The following is a 22,321-nucleotide window of genomic DNA, read 5'->3' on the forward strand; positions in this document are numbered from 1 at the left end:
AAAGTTGGGGTGTGTGTTAAAAGGTCCATAGGTGATGAAAGGAGAAAGCAGATTTATTGTACAGGTGGCGGCATGAATAGAGTTTTTGTAGCAGAAAGTTGTGACTCTATGATTGAAGAAGTATTTGTAATACTTGTGATGGGGTATGTTTACATTGGATCTGATGCATTAGAGTTGGATTAGAGCCTGGACTCTTCTTCCATCCTCTAATTTAATACAACTCAACAAAACATGCTTTTCACCGGGACGTGTGTCTCCACAGCGCCCTCTAACTGCCAGGACCTGAACACTCCTTACTTTTTGACTCATCGGTTTTGTCGACATCACCTGACGAGAAGCTCGCACGCAGGTTCGTTTTTCAGCTTTGAATTTTAAGTGAAATTACAAAAAACATGATTGAAATGAAAAGTCATCACATTCTGCGTCATCTACGCACATCTCTTTGGTTTAGTTTTTAGCGAGCTCGCGTTACTTTAGGTGAGCTAGCGGTAGCTAATTAGCTAGCTGCCAGCAGCGGGTTAGCCTCAGGTTCAAAATGTCGACTTCAGTTTCACTCGAAAGTCGTGATTTGTCTCTCAGCGGGTGTCACGTCACAATCCAGCTCACCGGCTCCATGTTGTCTTACAGTCTCAATATCTGAGGAGCGGCCGTGGACTGACACGGCTACAAAATGTCCAAAATATCTATTCTTAAGGTAAGTTAGCCTTTCATAGAGTTAACGTAAGCTAAGGTTAATTGTTGATAAGATGGTTGATGTGAATGCTGGAGCTTGCTTTGTGGTTATAAGTGGAAAGTGGTTAATTTATTGGGGATTTTCAGTATGTGTTGTTAATTTCAGCCTGATCAGATTTGATAGTTTTTTATTTAATACATTTTAAATTTGAAAGCCACTCAAAGACAATGATTAAAATGTTATTTTTCTTACATCATCGTAAGACAAATCAACCAAGCAATTTTTTATAATCATAATTATCAAATTTTATTTGAAAAAGGGCAATAATACATTTGTGCAAACATTTTAGTTATTGGTTAAAATTGAGAAATGATTCGAAATTCTGCCAATGGTTTCACAATTTACATCAAACTTGGATTGTAAGTTTTCAAATGGCTTTGTCTTTCCTGTGGAAGTCAAAAGATTAAAAAAAATTCCAATTAAGAATAGATATTTGAATTGTATTTATTTGCTATTGAAATGAGTGTGAATCTACTTTATTTGGCCTGTTTGTAACAACGTTCTTGGACTGCAGGTTGAGAATCCCTCCTGTCTCTGGGGTCGGGCCGTTGGGAGTCGGGGCAATAACACAGAGACGACAGAGGAGTACAACAGTATGTTGTCTCAGATTAACCTCTTCTACCACGGTGTAACTAAGGACCTGTGCAAACTGAAGCCCACGTCAATAGAGGAGGGACAGGTAATGCCCACCTGCTGTCTATCTTCACCCATAGTCTTGCACACCTGCTCCAGGTAGGAGAAACCTTCCTCCCTTGAACTGGAGGTAAACTTGATGATTGTTAACTGCATGTCCCTACAGGTGTGTGTGGTGTACTGGTCAGTGATGAAGTTGTGGTGTCGGGCCGTGGTGGAATCAATTATTATGGACTCTGTATCCTGTAAAGCTCGCTGCCTGCTGGTCGATCACGGCGAACGTCTCGTCGTTGCTTCAGACCAGTAAGATTAGAACATCGCTCCTCCACAACACCAGTCCACTGTCATTTTATCTTGTCTTGGGAGACTTGGTAGATTTTAACAGTTGCTTTTTGCTTGCCCTGTTTTTACAAAAAATTGGCATACCAGAGAGATGTTTAGTTTGTGTGCGTTGGTATGTGTGCATTGATTGTGTATTTGTTCTGCTTTTTAATTTCCTCAGCCAAGGAGGTTGTGTTTTTACCCCTGTCCGTTAGTTTTTTGTTGGTTTATTGCTTTGTATACAAGATTACACAAAAACAACTGAACAGATTTCCAAGAAACTTGGTGTAAAGATATGGTGTAGGTTAAATTGTGGGGTCGATCTGCATCGTGGGGCTGATCCAGGAATTTTCTCTTTCTTTAATATTGAAAGGGTACAATACATGGATCTTGATTCAATTAAAAAATCAGGGACATTTCGAGGACCGATTTCTATGATTGATTGAATTTGAGGGGACTGTTGGGCCTTGGTAGTGGTGATGTGCCACCTATTTAGTGCTGTTGTAGTTAATTTGTTTTTTACTTCTGTCTGATAAGGATTCGAGTTGCTGTACAGAACTTCCTCCAGCTGCCATTTTGGGTGAAGAGGTTCCACCTGGCACGAATCCAACCAACAACCCTGCGAGTGTGTGTTTACCAGGAGAATGCAGAGCTTATGTAAGACAACCTCATTGCTTACTACTGTACCACTGAACAGTAGATGGATCTGTGAAGCACAACACACTATATAGGCTGTCTACAATTCTTAAGTAATTTAAATTACCATTGTGTGTCCATGTTGTGAAGATTTATCTTTTATTGTAAAACTTAGACTACATCCACACTAATTCGGGCCTTCTTCTTTTCCTCTGCAGTTCGACCGCTCATTGGGACAGCTCAGCCACGCTCTACCTACACAACCTGCTACAAGGTGAGCAGCATGGCAGACAACAGCTTTGTTTTTCATTTCATCTATTTATATTTTTAGAGACTTCACATGTTCAAAGAACATTGTGTCCTCTAAACTGTTTTGCAGTAAGAATGATGTTAAAACATATTTATATTCTTGAGGAGATACTTTAAAATTTTTCTTCCTTTTGAAATCAAAGCGTCAACTTGGACAGAGGCTGTGTTGCTTGAATCTGACTCAGACTCCACCTCCATCGAGCTTTACCTAACTATTGGAAACATCAAGGTGAACTTTTACCTTCAAAGTGGACACTACAAATGCCATTAATCAAGACATATATTATAAATAAATTGTATTTATTTATAGTTAGAGTATTTTTTAACATTTCGTTGTTACACATAACAATGTAGGTTAGGTCATGTATATATGTTTTCTGATCTTATTGTTGATGACATTATGTACTGTCTCTTGTTTAGGTTTTGTTTTTAGTTATTGCACATGGTGATGTCTGTTTTAACTTGCATCTTCTCTTTTTGAATTTATTTAGCAGATCTTAATTCCATTCATAGTTTTTTTTTTCTTTTTCAGATCTGTGTTAATGATGACCTTGTGGCCAAGAGGTTTGCATATTACACCAGAGAGTCTGCGGCAAGCATGGAGTTGGATGAGGTGGATCGATTTCCCAACATGTTGTCCTCCGGCATCTTAAACCAGAGTGTCTCCACAACCTTACGCAAGCCGACAGCAGTAACACAACCACCTGCTGGTAAACATACGGATGTGACTGCCTGTTCAGGGTTTTTGGGCAGTGATAGACATCAGGGTAGAGCATGTGATTGGCTGACAGCTCCCTGTTCGCCTCAGGTGAGCAGCTCTGCTCATTGTGTTAATTTCAGTAGTGCAATGAATATTCACGCATTCTGACCTCTGACCTCTCTGCTGTGTCAGAGCCAACAGCATGAGCTGAGGACCTATAATGGATGCTGTAGGCCAAACATCACAGAAGAACAACTGTCTACTGGCAGCCAATCACGGAGCAGCTCTCAGACTGCTGCTGCAGAGAGGTAAAAACTTACTATTCAAGTAAGTAAATAAATCTAAGTGAAGTTACCTGCTATTTTGTTGTTTCAGTGACTCATCAGATGACACTGACTCCTCTCTGGCTGCAGCTCTGAGCAGAAACCTCAGTTTGTTCAAGTGAGGGCTGATCACAGTCAAATACAGTACCTCTTATCTGATTGTCTGAAATCATCAGCACATTATTTGAACTAATTGGTTGATACTGAGAGAGCACATCCTCTCTTACAGGTTCCTGAAGTTTCTGAATCCTGGCAGCAGCTATCAGCATGCGACTCACAGTGTAAGTATATATCGGGTGTTCTGGCTCCTGAAGGACATTTGTTTTAAAGAACAATGATTATGTGCAACCCGATCACTGAATGGTGAAGGTATATGTGACATAGCAATGTGCTATGCAAACTATTTTCTGTGTCACACAAAGAAATTTAGGAGCACAGTGAAAGCAACTATTTATTATGTAAAAAAAATTGCAATTGATTTCAGACATATTTAATGTGTTTGTGCACATGTTTATGTTGGATTCAAGTGAACAGAGTCCTCCATACACAGTCTAAATGCTGGCAACATCAAATAAGCACTGTAATGCTGACTGTTTATATAACCTGTATATCTTGGTTTAACCACAACATAACAACAGTGGATTATCAGGTTTAAAGAGTTGCTCATGTCAATTGACTCAAGGTAAGTCCGGTCTTGCAGAAAACAAGATGAATATAATAGAACAGTATCCATCAGGCCACTGAGCCTTACGGCTCTAAACTAAGTAGCTCAGACTGGGCTTTCCTTCCACAAGGATATGGAGTAATATACGAGTATCCCCTCTCCTGCTTGGTTCCTCTCACCCTGGGTAAATCTGTAAAAGGAAGGGGTCCAGCCCCTCTGGTAGTTTCGTGAACCTATACTTTGCATTGTGGTGAGCCCAGCTATATCTAGCTGGTAGTTGTCTACTTCCTGCACAAGCCCAGGTTCCTTCCCTGTCCGAGAGTTAACAGTACATGCCCCTAGAGCTAGTCTGACATTCCAGGGTCAGCAAATCAAGGCTCCTGCCTTTTCCTGCCTCCCTGCTTGCACAACACTGTTGTGTGATGCCTTGGTCAGTCTGCATGGGGGTGGCACCATGTTGTATTTTTGGGCTAGGCCAAACCCCCTGGGTGGAAGCCTGGCCACTAAATGCTCACTAGTGTGCTCCCCTCCCAGGTCTTGTTCCAGGAAGGGGCACTGGTTACCCTATGGCGAAGTTACCCTCATCATTTCATCAGGGTTTACTGAATTGCCCTTTGTGTCTCTTGCAGGTGGGTGAGCTTGAAGAGCTGAATGACTGTCAACCTAAAGAGTCAACTTTGGCCTCCAGCCCCTGCACAGGACAGGAAGAGTACGCTTTTAACTGGTCTTAAATTCTTAATTCTGTGACTTGACCATTCATCTGACCAATACTCACTTATCCCTTTGTCATACTGTCAAGTTTTACGAAACCTCAATTTTAGATTTTATCTTTGTTGCAGGTATTTAGCACTCAACACTACTGATTCATTACATGTTGTATGTAAAATATTTACCACACGTGCATTATTAAAAACGTTAAGGTAGGCCTTTCACAATAATACATTTATTTATCTAATTGTTATTGTCATCATTGTGAAACTATTTTAATCCACTGGTATGATGATAATATTATAGCATAATCATGCAAGTACAGCCTTTGAAAGAGCAATTCACTTTTAACTCTAAAGAATATTCAGTAATTTGATCTGAATTAAAAATAGGTTTAAATAAAACATAAACCATTCACAACCAAAGAAATACATAAAATGGACTCTGGCTTTGTTTTATAAAAAATGTCTCTTGAATAAATATTAAACATTTGCGTGAGTGAGATATTCAGTTTACAGTGTCTCTTTGTCTTTCAGCTGCAAAAGTAGTTCGGCAGAGTCAGGACCGGCAGAGAAAGAGAAGACGAGGAGCAGTGAATTGGTCGGCACTTGTTCACGGTTAGCTGCGACTCAGAGGACATACACAAATGACTCACTGCTGGATCTCAACTGGTTAGACAAAAGTTTAGAATTCTTGTAGAGAACACTAGCTGTTAATGGCATTGAATAGTGGAAAAACAAACAATTGAATTCTAAAGCAACATTTTCTATAAATCTCTCTTAATATCACATGAAATATCATGTTTTTTCTTCAATACTTAAATTTTTGTTTTAATATGGGTGTTGTGTTTGGCCACAGGCTTTTGGAGTGGTTGAACCCCGAGCCTCTGAACCTTGATCCAGAAGCTGGAGATGATGCTGTAAGTTTTTTAAAGTTCGTCTTACGAGAACCTCCCCCTTTTGGAATTGTCTCCACTGCATGTCATGGTTGTCTGCTGTTAAGACAGGCAGGTGTTTGCTGCGGTTTTGCAGCGGAGCCGCTTTGTGAGGTTACTAGTATAATTTATTTCCCTGATTAACAGTCGGGTTATGTACTCAACTAAATGCCAGGGCACTAGACACTGGGCCGCACTGCTCAAGGAGGCAGTGTAGACACTCTTATCAACATGGCCGCCGAAATAAAAGCAAGCTGTTCCGCAGTGCAACCACGCTGTTGATGGAGGCAGTGTGGCCTAAGGAACGAAAGCCACTGGAGTAATAAGTAATGCAACTTGTCATAATAAATTTTGTCATTACTTGATAGCTTAAAAAATAGCCTCATTCTTTGTGGGGCATACACAATCACTCTGCTTTTACCCTGAAGGGTAGTAGTTCTATTTTTTCATAGGAGTGTTATATGATTTTTGAGGAGGTATGTATTCATTGAAAATGTACTCTGGTTGATGTATTGGTCATTAGATTCAGCTGTGGATGTTGCTCTGCTCCAGTTTTGCTGCAAAATCTGATTTAACTTTTGCCAGAAAGCACCAGAGCAGGTTGACACTGCTTGCATTGTCTTATTTCTCTTTGTCTTGTCTCCTGACTGTTCACAGGTTGTTCCCAGTGAGCCCAGGTCAAATGGGATTCTGGTACACTCTGCACTCCCAGTTCAGCCCTGCACCAGTTTGGATGATGCCCCCATCACTGAAGCTCTCCGCTTGGTAAACAAGAATGTTCACTATGTTTTGTTTGAAGTTTTTCATACTTGAAAATGTGAAAAAGTAATGATTCAAAATAACAGTAAATTAAATTATTGAAATTATTTCACATTTTCACCTCTGATAATAGTTTTAAAATTCTTTGGCTTTTTCCAACTTCTGGAAAAATAATACAAAATCTGAGAAAAGGAATCCAATCCTAATTTTACACTGTTAAACAAAATGAATTAAGTGTTTTGTTACTATGATATATATTTATTTATGTAGAGGCAGCACATCCAGACTCTGACATGGTACAAATCAACTGGTGCTTCTACTTTTATCCTGAAGCAGTGGCGCCAATAATTTGGCAGAGGTGGGCTGTAGTGCAAACCCTGTAATCCCACTTTTTGTTGCCAATGTTCTTTAACTTATTTGATTTAGAGCGAGTGTGGGCTGGGCCTGTGTGTGATAGGGTAAACAATTATCTGCTCAACCTGTGTAACAATATTCTTTCTCAAACTTCCTACAGGTCTTACAGAGGTGATTAAGCAATGTAATTTGTCGGTTTTTTCAGTGAGGAAGACAAAAACGTAGTATCTTCCTAGCCTAAGTCATTTTCACACTGTGTATGATAGTGCACACAAGTCACAGCATACCGGATCTCTGAACAGGGCAGGTGGAGTCAGCGTTAGCTTGACAAGCACTCAGTCTGTTGTTAGTCTGCCATCAGAGATCCTAGGTTTGATCCTCAAAGCGTACAAACCTCAAAACAAGCTGCTCTCCCTTCTGCTTGATAAGCTCTGGTATTTGCAAACAGTACACAAGATAGATTCTCGAGACAAAAACCTGCTGCCCCACAAGAGGAGATAAATTCAAAATGAACATCAGATCCTTTATTAGGCACAGCGTTGTCTTGGGACTAGATGGAAAGAGAGATATTGCTGACACTTAGGGATTGTTTAATTGATGTCTCTTTTTAGACACTTTAGATTCAACAGGTCAAGCACTGCTTGACTTGCTTTCCCTGACAGCACACCACTGGTAGAAATAGCAGCTTTGGAAGTGTTTCAGTGATCCACCACTGGACCTTGAATAGTTGATACTATTTGGCAAAAACTACAGACACTGACAGTAGTTGTTTGACAATATAGCAGTATTTGACTAACATGACTATGGAAAAAGGCCACCAATACCAACCACAGCTGGCACCACAGTCCAGAAGAACTCCCTCCAAACTTCAACTGAAGGAGCTCCAGGAGCCAGTTTGCCCTTGATATCTTTCCCCTTGGCAGGGGTGACCAGAGACAAAGGGAGATGATAGGCTGTCTGCAGATCTTTCAGTGGCCTTCCCCTGATCAACTGCAGCTGTCACTGACAAAAAGACTAATGATGAGATGACGGAAAGCCCAATAAACATTGGGATCTTGTTTTTGTTTGTAAACTTTCTATCAGAAAGATGTTTATTCACTCTGAAACCAAGCCACATTGGTTAACTCCACCTGATTTTCACATAGTGATCAATCTTTGTCTAGGTGCTTCAGAGGAAGCAGTACAGCACTCTGTCTCCAGCTGACTGTTACAGCTGGCCAGCTGTGTCTCGAGGATGCAACACCATCATCGTGTCCCACATTGCTGACCAGCCGCTCAGCTACCTAGCACCTCTCCTCACCCACATCCTACTCAACTCCATCTTCAGTTCCCTCACCTCCAGCACAGGGGTGAGTATATGAACACCGATCAGGAAGGTGTTTATGAAATTAAACTTACGTACTTTATCAATGATCTGATATTTTAGTTTTCAGAGGGTGGTGCTTTAATTTTTGGATCTGTTCTTTCTGTGTTGATGGGTATCCAGCCCATAGCAGTGCTGCTGTGTCCAGGCTGGGAGAAAGTCCAGCAGGTGTATGACCTGCTGGAGGATTTCAAGATCAGCCAGGTGCTCCATCCCATCGTCCTGCTGCTGGGTGTAGGGAAGGACGAGGCCAAGACTGTCAGGATCCCGAAGAACTGTGAGCAAAGCACATTCTCATTCCTCCCGATTTGCTGGTGATCAGATCATGCCTCAACAATTCTATGATTATTAATGAGATCTCCAAATACACATGACGCATGATTTCCTGTATCTTTGAATTTTAACAGGCATGCTGTTAGTGACCACACCCTTTAGTTTTGTCCGTCTGCTGTCTTGTCACTGCTTCATGTTCCTGCGACTTCATCACCTGCTGTTGGATGAGGCCGACCAGCTCTTCACTTTCGCTCCGGATGAGGTAAACGTCATTCTTTATATTTGTCAGTTACTGTGCAAAAAAAGCTGCAAACAGTGAACAGTTTAACAATGTTCTTATATAAAATGTATTATAATATAATATACAATATTTTAACTATAATGTACAAATTACATCACTTTGCAGTGTGGAATTAAGATTACAGCTTCCTTTTTTGACCTGTCGTCTCTTTAAAATAAATGTTCAGATGACGACATCTGCTTCCCTTTTTTTTCATTTTTCTCTAAGGTATACGTAGGACATTCAAACAAACAACACACACACATTGCCAAGGAACCAATTTGGGAGGGATATTTTTTTCTCTGCAATAAAATGATTGTGAAATAAATCGGGCGTAGTTACTAATGGTTTATGGTCACATAAGCCTTTCCTCTCCTATAAAATGAAAGGATTTTTGTTCCCGAACAATTAAACAAAACATATATACTCTCCTGTTAGATGGAGATCATTTTGCAGCATTTCCATAAGGTGACCTCCAGCGAGGAGAAGGCCTCCAGTCCTCAGCAACTTGTTGCCGTGGCGAAAAGATGGACCAGTCAAGTGGAGGGATTGTTAACCAATCACATGCCATACCCCTGCATTGTTATGACTGTCCCTGAGGAAGCTGCTCTCTACGGTAACGTTCAGCAGGTAATTCATTAAAGCAAAAACCTTATCCTGTTGCCATGACACACTTTGCTCAGATAGATACTAAAATATCAAAATATGGTAAACTAGAAGGGCGCTCAAAAAGCACATACCTCCACCAAGGCTAACAACTTGATCATGTCCCACTCCTCCATAAAATGTCATGGATATTGGTTCAGGAGTTTTTGAGTAATCCTGCTGACAGAAAAACAATGAAACAACAAACAGCAACGAAAACAGAAGCTTCTTGGTGGAGGTAAGGGATGCCACAGTGCTGAAATCCCATTTTTTAAGAATATAACAATTTTGCTGTTAAAATAAATGAAAATAAATCAAGACTGTAGGATGACAAAAGTCACTGTCATAAGTTATTTTGTAAACATGTGATTTTATTTAATGTTTCTCTTCCTACAGTTCATACTCATGACTCTAGAGAGCAGTAAGATCTCAGAACTGTTGGGGATGTTGGATTTCAGCCCAGATGTTGGACAGAAGACTCTGATCATAGCCAACTGTGCTCAAGAAGTCGAAGATGTTTTCAAGGTGAAACAACAACTTCAGTTCTTATATTGTTAATCCCAGTGCTATAAATCCTCTTTGGAGAGGTAGAACCACTGTTAGCCCAACACATCAGGTTTTTATCAAACTGTAAGTCCTGTCTACCTGTGAAGTACACTCAGCTGTTGTAAGGTTCAGTTCACTGTCTAAAACAATGGAAAGTTGCCATATAAAAAAATTTACACTTTGTTTGTAAAGTTGAGCACAGATACAAATTTGACAACCAGTTGTAACAATAAGACGAGACGATGTTTTATTACTCTACAGCCACATGAATAATCTACAGATTAAGTGCAGTGATGACATCACAGCATCCAGAGTTTCCCTGAAGCTAAGCAGTGATTTTATTTATTTTTCTCTTCTCCAGGCCGTGAGTCACAAATCTGCTTTCTGCCTCAAGACTCACGAAGGATTAACTTACCAGTTCGACTTTGTCATCCAGCAGTGGAGGAAAAACATCGGGCCTGGAACTCATGTTATTCTGGGTAAACAATGATTCTGATGGCTGATCTTTACTTTGCAGTAAAAATATTTGGAGCTCACTAGAATGGGAGTCGTTAGAATTTTATTGATTCAGATTCCACTTATCGTTCAAACGTAATATTTTTTTTTTTAGCATTAACAGATTATTAACATAGCATTACATAATTTATAACTGCTTGTTCCTGTACATCGTATTTATAGGAAAAATACTTACATTCTATATAGACATGTTCTACAAAAATAAAAGTCCATCAGAGCAGCAATGGGGGCAAAATGTGATAACTAAAGAACATTCAGTGCTGTAGTTAGACAACACCGATTGTATGAAATTGGAGAGCATGTTAAATATGTATGCAGTGATCCACAGTTTTCTCTTTAGTCATCTTTGCCATCATTGCTGAAGAGAACTGTGTCTCGCGGCCCACAGTCCCTGGCTCATGCCGAGGCAGGACTCAAGGTGCTTGTGTTGCCTGAGCAGGCTGACACACTAACTCTTGGAGACCCCAAAACATAAAACGCTGTACATTGCTCCAAATCGAGGCTTTGCTGCACTTAATATTTGGCCAGATTCAATACGCGAGCCGACTTGCAGCTTTTAAACACCCGGCATTTACCACACCCTTTTCGTCTTTGTAGTTTTCTCTGTCAAAGTACAGCCAGACTTTTGACCGTCTCTCATACTGCTGCTCGGACGTTAATTGTTGATACTAAGTGGTAGCTCGTATAACAGACAGCACTTGGCAAGTGAATAAAAAGCTCCTTGCAGGACACCCCACATCCTTGAAGACATTCGCAGCCTTTTTTTTCACTAGCACATGGAACCCAACATTTGGGATTTGGCTCTAATTAGGTATCAAGCTTCAATTCCCAACCCTACAGTTCACTGAATTTTCTCCCTGAACATTAGGAGTGCTGCTATCCCTGACCTTTGGTTCTTTGACAATTGACTTGTAGTGACCACCAACGAATGTCTGAAGTGTTTAGGAATCAGAGATGCATCTTGCGTCATCCACTACGGTTTCCCCACTTCTCCCAAGCTGTTTGGCAGTCGACTCTTCAGCATGTCTGAAAACTTCAGAAACCTCTCGCAACGGGTGAGAATATTCAAGTCATTATTCTCAGGATCAATTTGGTTAAAAAAATCTTCTATAAATAAATGCAATAAGTGCCCTGGATAAAATTTGTCTTTGATTTCTTTTCAACCCAGGATCAAACAGCGAGCCGCTCTCCTGTCACCAGGTCAGTGCTGTTGATCTCAGAGAGAAACGCTCCTCATGTTGTGGGAGTTGTGCGTTACCTGGGACGAACTAACGCCTTGCTGCCCCCTGAGCTACTGTCTTTCGGCCAGGGCATCCATATGGCCAGAGAGGACCTAAAGACAAACAGGCCTTTCTGCAGCTACCTGAAGAGCCTTGGAGTTTGCAGGTCTGCTTCTTTAAATGATGATTAATTGTTTTATGAATTATTTTAGTTTTTGTTTGTTATAATTTTGTTTTTATCCAACACATGGGAGTTTTAACAGAATGTTAATTACTGAATTCTGAAGAAAAAAATATTTTACACTTTGCTGATTTGTAAAATACGCTTTGTTTCTGTTTGTTTCTCCTCTGCAGAGATAGTAGAGCATGTGCCGACCGTCACAAGTTCATTTCCCAATTGGATCAGTCCGACCTTCCTGCATCTGGTGTCATAGAAGTGAGGACATTTGTATCTGTTTCTTTTGTTGTGTCTGTTGTTTCTAAATTTCTGTCAAAGATTTCTGTCTCACTTCTTACAGAACTTACCTATTAACAAACATCAAAAATATCTGTTAATTTAACAAACTTTAACTTGACCTTTTCTCAAATTGTGTTGTTTTGAAGTTTTAATCTCTTTGCTTGAAATAATATTAAGTTCTTTGATTTGAAATAGTTAAATTGAGATTCATCTGCTGCCGAGTTCAGCGTCCTAATTTGGACTTGTGTTCTGTCTCAGGTTTTACCTCTCTATATCAAGACGGCATCAGTCTTCTATGGTCGCATCGTCAGGAAAGATGACAATGGTTTTGATGGCTTAGCATCTGAGATGGCTTCTTACTATGCTGATAAGAAACCAGGAGCAGGCACAGAGTTGTCGGAAGGAGGCTTATACGCGGTGCAGGAGGAAAACACCTTCCACAGGTCTGCCCCAAGAAATAAATACAAGCTCAGGAGATGATCACACATGCTTTACAGGCTTGAAACATCCTTCAGCCACAACACTTGAAGCTGAATGATATGGAAATTTCTTCTCTAAAACTAAAACAATAATCTGCTTGGCGTCTTAAATTTTTTTACTGTAGCTTATTTCACCTTTAAGAACAGTTTGAGTCTTTCTGAATTACAGCTATGTAGGTTAACACCTTTAACACAGTGTTAATTTCGTTGACGAAGACTATGACGAAATATATTCGTTAACGACCTTTTTTCCATGACGAAGACGAGACGAAGACGTAACGAAGACGAATCTTTGAAAATAAAAACTATGACGAAATCTATTTTAATTTTCGTTGACGAGACGAGACGAAAATGTTGGTGGTTGACTAAGTCACAATAATTTTTAAAACATCATCGTATCAGGTCGTCATGAAGTATCAGGAGCGGGCGAGTGAGTGTGTTTGTGTATGTGTGTGTGTGTGCGCCCCAGATAGCGCTCCGGTCCGTAGCTCCGCCCCCCGCCTCGCGCACTCGCTCAGAGAGACACAGTGAAAGCAGAGCGCGTTCTCGTGGAGCAGCCTCTCAGTGACCGACTGCTTCTTAACTATGGAAACAGTGAAAACCAGAGTTTCTCTGGTCTCAGCTGCTCAGAGATCAGCGCTTCAGCTTCTTCATCAGAGCAGAAGCTGAAGTTGGTTTGTACAGAGCTGAAGTTTCTGTGTCCGGCTCCAGTCTGACCTGCTCTCCCTTTTTGTTTTCACATTTAAAATTAAATATATATTTTTAAGCTATTAGGCTGCAGCTATATGTTTTTATAGAAAAGGAGTTTAATGTGGCTATTAAATGTGACTAAAACTAGACTAAAATGGAATTAGTTTTCGTTGACTAAAACTAGACTAAAATGGAATTTGTTTTCGTCGACTAAAACTAGACTAAAACTAAGAAGGATTAAAATGACTAAAAGGTGACTAAAACTAATATGCATTTTCGTCAAAAGACTAAGACTAAGACTAAATCAAAAATAGCTGCCAAAATTAACACTGCTTTAACAGAATTGTTTTCACCCTGGCAGGGTGAAGATCCTCTCCGTTCCTGACAGAGGTGACCACTTGTTTTTCACGGTCTTAGTGCGGTTTATTGACATTGGAAAGGAAGAGGAGGTGAAATCCCATCAGATCCTTCAGCTGCCGGAGCAGTTTCACTCTCTGTCCTGCCAGGCTGTGGAGATCATTGTCTGCCGCATCAAACCAGTTGATGCCGAGATCGACTGGCACCCAAAGGTTCCTGCCCATCACCTCACTTTGCTCTTACAGATGGTCACAATACCGCAAATTTTGTCTATGTTAATATACTTCGTTCATCCATTATGTCAGGGGTTGACAAGTAAGTTTGAGCCAATTGTTTTGTAAGCCAGGAGATTGTGGGCCAGAACGTAATCAAAGATTAAACAAGAAAGTCAACTATAAAAAAGCACCTGGGATTTTGAACAGACTGTTATAGAATGCTTAGTGAACTGATTCACTGTAATCAAATAGTGTTGTGATGCTGTTATAAACACAGAGCCACAGAAGTCTATCCGTTTTTTGGTTTTGCGCAGCAGAATAAGCCTATAATAGAACGTTCTTGGTCGTTCTGGAGCCCTGTTTATAAAGACAGCTTTTGTTTAGTCATGCAATATCATACATTTGTTCTGCAGGTCACCAGAGCCATCAGTCAGAGGATCCGAGGTCTGCAGCACCGCGCCAGAGCAGTTCTCAGTCTGGGAAACACTGTCTTTGTTGATCCCATGGTGTGTTTTCACTCAATCATCTCCTCATAAAGTCACTGCGTTATTGACGGTCACATTTTGTGAGTTACTAATACATTTTACAGGGTTTCCTTGGCTGACTGCTATGTATTAAACATTTTCCATTGTAATATGTTGCACGCTAAAGGGAAATTCTCGTATTTTTCAACCTTGTTCCTATAATTGTGGGTTTGTGAATGAATGATACACAAAAAAAGTTTCAAGGCTCCATAAGATCGCCTCCACTGGCAGCCGCAACACACTGGCATTGGCTACAGTATAATCTTAAGTGGCAGCAGTGACACTCTATGACAGTCTCTCTCTTTGTCTGCTATTCAACCAACAAGTCTCACTCCAATGAGACTCCAGTCCTGGGAGACTTGGGTAGTTGCAGGAGGACGGTGATGGAAACATCAGTGGGAGTTTCAGAGGAGTTGAGATTTTACTGAGAGAATTTTTGAATGGCTAAAATTCTGAATCTTTTTCTGATGTGGATAATCTCAATGAAGCATTTGACTTTGATGGTCGTCCCTACTTGCTTGAGCCGGAGTTTATTTAGGGACAGAGGGCAGACATCAGAAAAGGAGGAACAGTTACTGAACAGTTGAGTGAGCGTCGCTTCAAGTGAGACATGCGTAATGTTGCCAGGCTTTTAGCAAAGATGTGAAATAACAATTTTAGCCTTTTATTAGTGGAAAACATTTTGTAGTCTGTCACTGTTTTCCCATAAGATTACATTGGCCCCGTTTCATGGCTGCAGGTGGAGAAGAGCTACTGGACCAATTTCAATAGATTTTAAACAAACCAGAGCTTCCTTTCAAGCCTGTGACCCCTGGACGGTTTGGTTTCTATGGGCATCAACAAATTTGGTAATTTCCTGTTTTTGAGGTCCGGGTGAGCCAAGTGCCTGGAATGAAAACTGTCATCAATGAATACAGTGTCCAGTCTGAGATTCTGAATACTGGAATGGGAGTCAGCAACCCGGAGCATCTAAAACTGCTGAGGACACTGTGCCAGGAGGCGGAAGACGGCAGCAGCAAACAGGCAGGCCACACATATGGGTAAGGCAACACTGAACTGAAACATCTGTCAAGTAGAGAGTAAAATTCAGGATTTATCATTTCTCAATAAATTAAAACGTCTGAAGCATCATGTTGCCTGTGTCGTTTGTAGGTTGAAGGACAATTCGTTGTCTCTTGAAGTCAGGATCAAAGCTGAGGAAGAAGTTCTGGCTGAAGTCTTCAGAGCAGCCGAGGCCAGGAAGCTCTCTGACCCTCCTCAACTTGAGCCATGTCAGCCATCAAGCCCAGTATCTCCAATGAACCACACCCCAGTCCAAGCACCACTAGCTTGTCATCTCAGCCTGATCCCAGTGTTTGAGCAGGAAGCTCTCTCAGAAATTCAGGCTGCAGATGAACAGAGATACAATCGCAGTCCTGATCTAAAGTCAGCTAAACAGATGATGAGGTTGGTGTCTTGATTCCCAAGTTCCGCTCATAGATTTTCCAATAACACAAAAAAATCACTAGTTTGACTAGGTTTTATTTTTTTTCAGACTTCAAAGCTTTTTCTTCTCTTAGGTTTAGCTGAACAGTTTCCTGAAATGCTTTAATCATTATTTTTTTCTCCAAGATCTCAATAGTATATTGGCCTTTTGAGAATTGATAATCACTCATGATTGTGCCCTTTAGTATTAAGACTGTTTGGAGATCTTATAATATTTACATTTTCCCTATCAAGAGAATTTGCTTTTGCGTTCTATTTGGTTGTTTACATTCTTGAGTTCTCCGTTTCCTGTTTTATTGTGTTCCTTGTGTGTCTACAGCCGAACTTCCAGTCTTTGCCTGTTTCCTGCCCTTGTGATCTCTGTATCTGTACTTCCACCCTTATGTACATAGGCTGTGTCTGAAATCACTCACTAATCACTATTTAGTGAGTTCGCCATTTGGTTGTGGTGTCGAATGTTTAGTGATATTTTGTATTCCCTATATAGTGCAGTCATTTTTTCTTATAGTAAATATTGTACAACTGATGGCTACTGACCAAGCAATATTTACCATCATGCATTGCGCTCGCGGCGGGAAGATGAGAGAGGGCAGCAGGAACAGCCCGACCTGATAAGAGCCTTCACAGCACAAACTGCGGCAAACAAGTTTATTTTACATTTATAGATTTTCATTCAACATGTTTTTACCTAAAAGTATTGAGACTAAGTTGAAAATAAACATTGAACATTTATTGTGGGATTTTTCAGCAGCCGACGTTAATTTTTGTTTTACGTCAAACTCTTGCGACGATAACATCATTAACACAGAGTAGTGTCCGAAGCATTTTTTCCTTCTTATGAGCTCACTATATAGTGCTCTATACAACAGCCCCTATATAGTAAAGTGGGGGTTAGTGAATGAGTGGGTGATTTCGGACACAGCAACTGTCTCTGTGTCTCCCTTTGTCTTTGTCAGTTCATCTGTTTCCTGTGTCCTATTGCCTTCCTTGTGTTTCAGTTCTGTTTTCCGTTGATGGGTTGATTGGTGTTTCTTTGCTCACCACCATAATCCTGTTTTGTTTTTGTTTTTGTTTTTCACATCAAATTCATTACCGGCAAAGTTTTAGTGCCTGCATTTGGCTCCTTAAGACTCTGGTTCACTTTAGGAGGTAGCAGACTGTTCATTAAGGCAGGTTCAGAATACAGGAGTTTTGAAACCGTTTTTTACATTAAGATGCATCACACACATGAGAAACTCCATTCATGCTTTGCTAGTTAATCTCAAACATGAACTTGTATTTGTGCATTTGAAAATAATGGTGCATCACACGACAGGATATCAAGATTATCGTGCCAGGTTGAGTAATCAGGGATCACATGATCTATGTAATATAATGGTGAACCAGGTGTAAACCTCCATGTTCCAACAGCCACCTTATGAAAAAACATTTAAGTTCAAAAGATCATACAAATTTTGGAACATAATTATATACTGTATATGAACAACACTGAGCACATACATCCGCATCATAAGACAGTCCAGTCACAGAAAACAATCATCACACACAAATTCAAACAGTCAGAAATTTTCAAAATATCAAGAGGGCACGAGTGTCTTTAGCCACAGTCTCCCTGACTTGTGGATTTAACAAAACTTGTTGATTTACATGAGCAGAGATGGAGGAGAACTTTGTCCCATGACCAACCTGGCTGGTTGTCTCAACTCCTGTGATAGTGGTAAAAATACATTTCTATTCTCTTCAGCTTCACAGGTTTTATCCTAATTTACATTATTAGATTTTTTGATATACTAATGTGTTTTCCTGCAGGCGGCATTGAAAGTAAAAGCCAGCAGGTCACCATCAGCACTAAGGAAAAAAACTACGACGAAAAAAGGTACAAGACAAGTTATCTGGACAATTAGAAAAATTGTTATTGTAATTTCTTCACTTGTGTTTACAAAAATGATTCAGACTATAGACATGTAACATCAGTTGTTGACTGCTATAGAAACAAGGTGGTTGATTTTTATAACTAAAGGTTAAATATATTAGTTTTTACTTTGTTTGTTTCAGTTTCCATCCTCAGATCCGCTGGTACCAGATGTCTGACGCTGTGATTGTAACAGTGAAGTTGATCAACCCAGAGAGTCAGCGCTGTGACTTCTACCTTGACAGGGTCGTCTACAGGTCTGTCAGGAGCAGACCAGCAGTCATCACTTAGCTCCTTCACATCACATCAAACATTCACTAGAGCTTTTTATCCAGATCACTTCACACAGGTGGGAGTGGGCACATGTTTAGCATAGCATCTGTGTGAGTTAAACACACAACAATCCTGAGCTTAAACCATGGCCATGAAAAATACCGGTGGTTCCATATTAAAGAAACATCAAACATAGTTCGGAGTCAAAGTTAAAGATATAATCTCATATATCCTATATCTGTGATTGCCTGAGTCCATCGTCACTTGATATGTTTTGAATTAAATTTGGGAGGGAGGGTGTTCGGGAAATGTTCACCATTTTATCTTACTAATATAACAGTCTTTAACGACTTACTGCTGGAGCTGGATAATAAGGATTTGCATTATCAAGTCTTGATGTAACAAAGGCGTGGACTAGTTTTTCTGCATCTTTTTGCGTAAGGAAATGCCTGGTTTTTGAGATATTACTCTAGTGGAAGAAGGCAGCCCTAGAAATTAGTTTTGAGTGAGAATTACTTGTGGCTAGGGTTGCAAAGGGGTGGACAATTTCCGGTAAATTTCCGGAAACTTTCCATGGGAAGTTAAGCTCGAGAAATTTGGGAATTTTGAAAAAAATACACAAATTAAACTCTGAGCAGTAAAAACATCATTCAAAACTCTATTTTAAAGATGTATGGAATGCAGCCCATGCTGCAGGTTGAATTTCAACACTGCACTGTGCATTCTTCCATCAAATGCACAGATAATTCCCAGCATCCTGCACACTACAGCAGAGCTATTGAGGCCTGCTGTAGTGTGCACGACTAGTCAGGTAAGTTTCCGATATTACTGGGGAAAATATGTTAGCATGCTGATTGAGGATTGTTCATCTGTTCATCTAGCCTATTTCTATTCATTTATCCATCAATTGTAAATATACTTTATTGTATATTGTAAAATACAAATGTTTGGCTAACTATTTATATCTCTGGCATTGCATTAGAACAATGCCACGTGCACTATCTCATGTGTGGAGACATTTCAATGTCAATGTAGAAGGAAAGGCTGTGTACATTTGCAAATACTGTGCAAAGACCTACGTTAAGAAGGACACAAAGATGGAGAAGCATATAGTCAAGTGCCCAAAGTTTCTTCAGGGCTCAAATCGGCCTATGACAAAACAAAATGTTTATATTCATGTCTTTATATGACAAGGTAAATACAGTTAGTATAAATTACCCTCAACATTTCCAGTTTATTCCCGTTTATTCCTGTATATTCCCGTTAATTCCCATGGAAAGTTTCCAACTTTGAATATTCCCGGAATTTTGCAACCCTACTTGTGGCTGAGGGGTAAAGTGGTCATCCTCCAACCTGAAGGTCGGCAGTTGGATCCCCAGTCTGACCCATCTGCATTTCGAAGTGTCCTTGGGCAAGATGCTGAACTCCGAATGCTTGTTGTTGTATGTAACCCGTTCAATGTACTGGTTTGGGGGTAAATGATGACGGTCTTCATAGCCCCCCCACCCCTCTTTTTCTCTCTTTCTTTCTCTGTCTATCTGCTTGTGTGCTTGTAGCGGATGGGCAGAGGGGGTCATTTAATGATGTGATGGGAAAATTGGGGAAATTAAAACTCCAGGACAACATAAGGGGAATACAAAGTATGGGATGCATATTTTATGATTTATATCATGTAAAATATATCATTAATAGCGTTTAAAATCCTTTTCCGGTGTGTTTCCTGGCGCAATACGCTTGCGGCGAGTGAAAAAAATAGGCCGTGGTATCGTTCAATGTTATTCACAACAGTTTATTGACATGTAGGTTTAGTTAATAGGAAGCCCCTATATTGGTATGTTGTGGACCAATAGGATGAGGCAACGAATGTTGGGGGCGGGGTCAGACAAGGAAGTGAAGACCCGAATAAAGATGTCAACATTAGTACACAGTCTGTCTCACGCACATTATTAAGCGAACTCGACAGACTCGACGTCGAAACCATCGGTGAAGGGCGCGAGGCTTCCTGTTTCATTGGAAGCATGGGCAATGTTGTCTAGAGCTGCTATATCATTAGTTAATGTATCCCTAAGGTGATTAGGGCCAAGTATTAGAACCTCTGTTTTATCTGAGTTTATTAAGAGAAATTTGCGGGTCATCCAGGTTTTTATGTCCTTGAGACAAGCTTGAAGTTTAGTTAATTGATTACACTGTTCAGGTTTTATTGACAAGTATAACCGAGTGTGTCCTGATAATGTTTCCTAGTGGAAGCATATATAATGATAATAAAATTGGGCCGAGCACATGGCCCTGTTGAACACCGTGGTTAACTTTGTTGCAAATCGGTGAATCATCATTAATTTGCACGAATTGGAATCTATCAGAAAAATATGATTTTAACCAGTTTAAGGCGGTTCCATTAATGCTAATTAACTGTTCTAGTCTCTGTCATATTATTTGATAGTCAATAGTGTTGATTGCTGCACTAAGATCTAATAAAACGAGGACAGACACAAACACTTCTAATAAAGATATTGGTTGCCATTAGTGACTTTTGCCAAGGCTGTCTCCGTGCGGTGATGAGCTCTAAACCCTGACTGAAAGTCTTCATATACATTACTTTCCTGGAGAAAGTAATGTATATATACACAGACAGGAAGGGGAGGTTGAATATCGGTCGGTAGTTGGCTAAAACCGCCGGGTCATATAATCTCATATACAGTATATTATATATTCATGCATTCAGTTCTCTCTCTCTCTCTCTCTCTCGCTCTCGCTCTCGCTCTCTCTCTCTCTCTCTCTTTGGTTTTCATTTGTTTTGTTGTTGGACAGCTTACTGTAGATTGATTATTCCTTTTAATTGAATGGAACCAGCTCTGACACTTGAGAGATGTGAGACTGATTAGCAGTTCAGGCTGTGCTATTTTTTTTTGTGGAATAATGCCTTACACTGAATACTTTGTTTTTTGTCAGATTTGTGTTTAAGAGAAGATGATTAAATACATATAAATGACAAGTTTATTTTTTTTGATATGTTCATTATTATATTAATCGAGTAATAAAAAATAATCGTAAGATTAATCAAAAAATGAATTGCTAGATTAATCGATAAAAAAACAATCAATGGGTGCATAACACTAAATTAACATCTCTTGGTGCAAAAAGAAGAAAACTGAAGTAAATCCTTGTTTTTATGTGTAATCAGATTAACATTCTCACTCTCTGCTAATTGTGCTCAGTGGCAGAGTGAACAGTCAGTCCTACAGAGCTGACCTGGAGCTTAAGGGCAACATTGCTGTGGACCGCTGCTGCTGGGAAATGAAGTCCAATGAGCCAGTCCTCAAACTGGTCAAACAACAGAAGGTTCCCTGGGAAAAACTGCTCAGGAACAAGGTACTGCTGTTACATTTGTTTGGTCCACCTCAGAAATATACTGCTGGTAGTGAAAAGTATGGAAAGCATCCAAGTACTGACAGTAATGCAATATACTATTCTAAGCTGTACTATTTAGGGATGTTACACTTCTAAAATGACAAAATCCCAAGACTGCCGTATATTTTGTATTTTCTCTTACAGAATATTTTCGTGAGTTATGATGTGGAGCATTTAGAGAAGAATGAAGACAAAGCACCAAATAGTAAGAACCATAGTACGTTAAACCTGAGAAGAAGAAAAAAAAAATTGCTACGTTAAAGTGATGTGTATCCTTTTATGTTTTGGTCTCCAGGTCTGTGGTTTGTGGGGAACACAGGAAAGGATAACTGGTATGTGAACTCGGAGAGTGGCAGTGAGAGTGACTGAAGATAAACACTCTGGTTATGTATTACAATCTAAGGATCACAGGAATATTTTTGTCATACATTCTGTTGTGACCATTGATTACCTCAATAATGAGGATTGTCCTGTCAGCGTTCTGTGAATAGAAATTTCTGAAGTGAATTACCTGAACTTTGAGATTTAAACATTTAGGTACTGCTAAAAGTCTGATATATAAATTTGTGTCAAGTAAAAGGCGGCATGCAATGTTACTGTTACA

The 22,321-nt window shown here is 40.0% G+C and overlaps 1 protein-coding gene across 1 annotated transcript; it reads left to right on the forward strand.

Annotated features, from left to right (window-relative positions):
• Window positions 1–670: 670 nt before the first annotated feature.
• tdrd12 (tudor domain containing 12) lies at window positions 671–22,292 on the forward strand. Its single transcript, XM_053427463.1, has 35 exons — window positions 671–694; window positions 1,248–1,412; window positions 1,533–1,669; window positions 2,225–2,344; window positions 2,542–2,597; window positions 2,776–2,861; window positions 3,165–3,342; window positions 3,373–3,440; window positions 3,525–3,640; window positions 3,708–3,773; window positions 3,885–3,936; window positions 4,949–5,028; window positions 5,564–5,644; window positions 5,886–5,946; window positions 6,619–6,726; window positions 8,238–8,423; window positions 8,561–8,714; window positions 8,845–8,972; window positions 9,429–9,620; window positions 10,032–10,160; window positions 10,543–10,660; window positions 11,613–11,752; window positions 11,866–12,083; window positions 12,272–12,353; window positions 12,633–12,817; window positions 13,905–14,112; window positions 14,529–14,621; window positions 15,507–15,679; window positions 15,792–16,085; window positions 17,780–17,841; window positions 17,934–18,000; window positions 18,180–18,293; window positions 21,525–21,678; window positions 21,862–21,922; window positions 22,013–22,292. Exons 1-35 carry the CDS (start codon window positions 671–673, stop codon window positions 22,084–22,086), a joined length of 4,230 nt encoding a protein of 1,409 aa, XP_053283438.1. The 3' UTR covers window positions 22,087–22,292.
• Window positions 22,293–22,321: the final 29 nt, after the last annotated feature.

This window comes from Pleuronectes platessa, chromosome 7 (assembly GCF_947347685.1).
Source record: "Pleuronectes platessa chromosome 7, fPlePla1.1, whole genome shotgun sequence".
NCBI classification, from domain to species: domain Eukaryota; kingdom Metazoa; phylum Chordata; class Actinopteri; order Pleuronectiformes; family Pleuronectidae; genus Pleuronectes; species Pleuronectes platessa.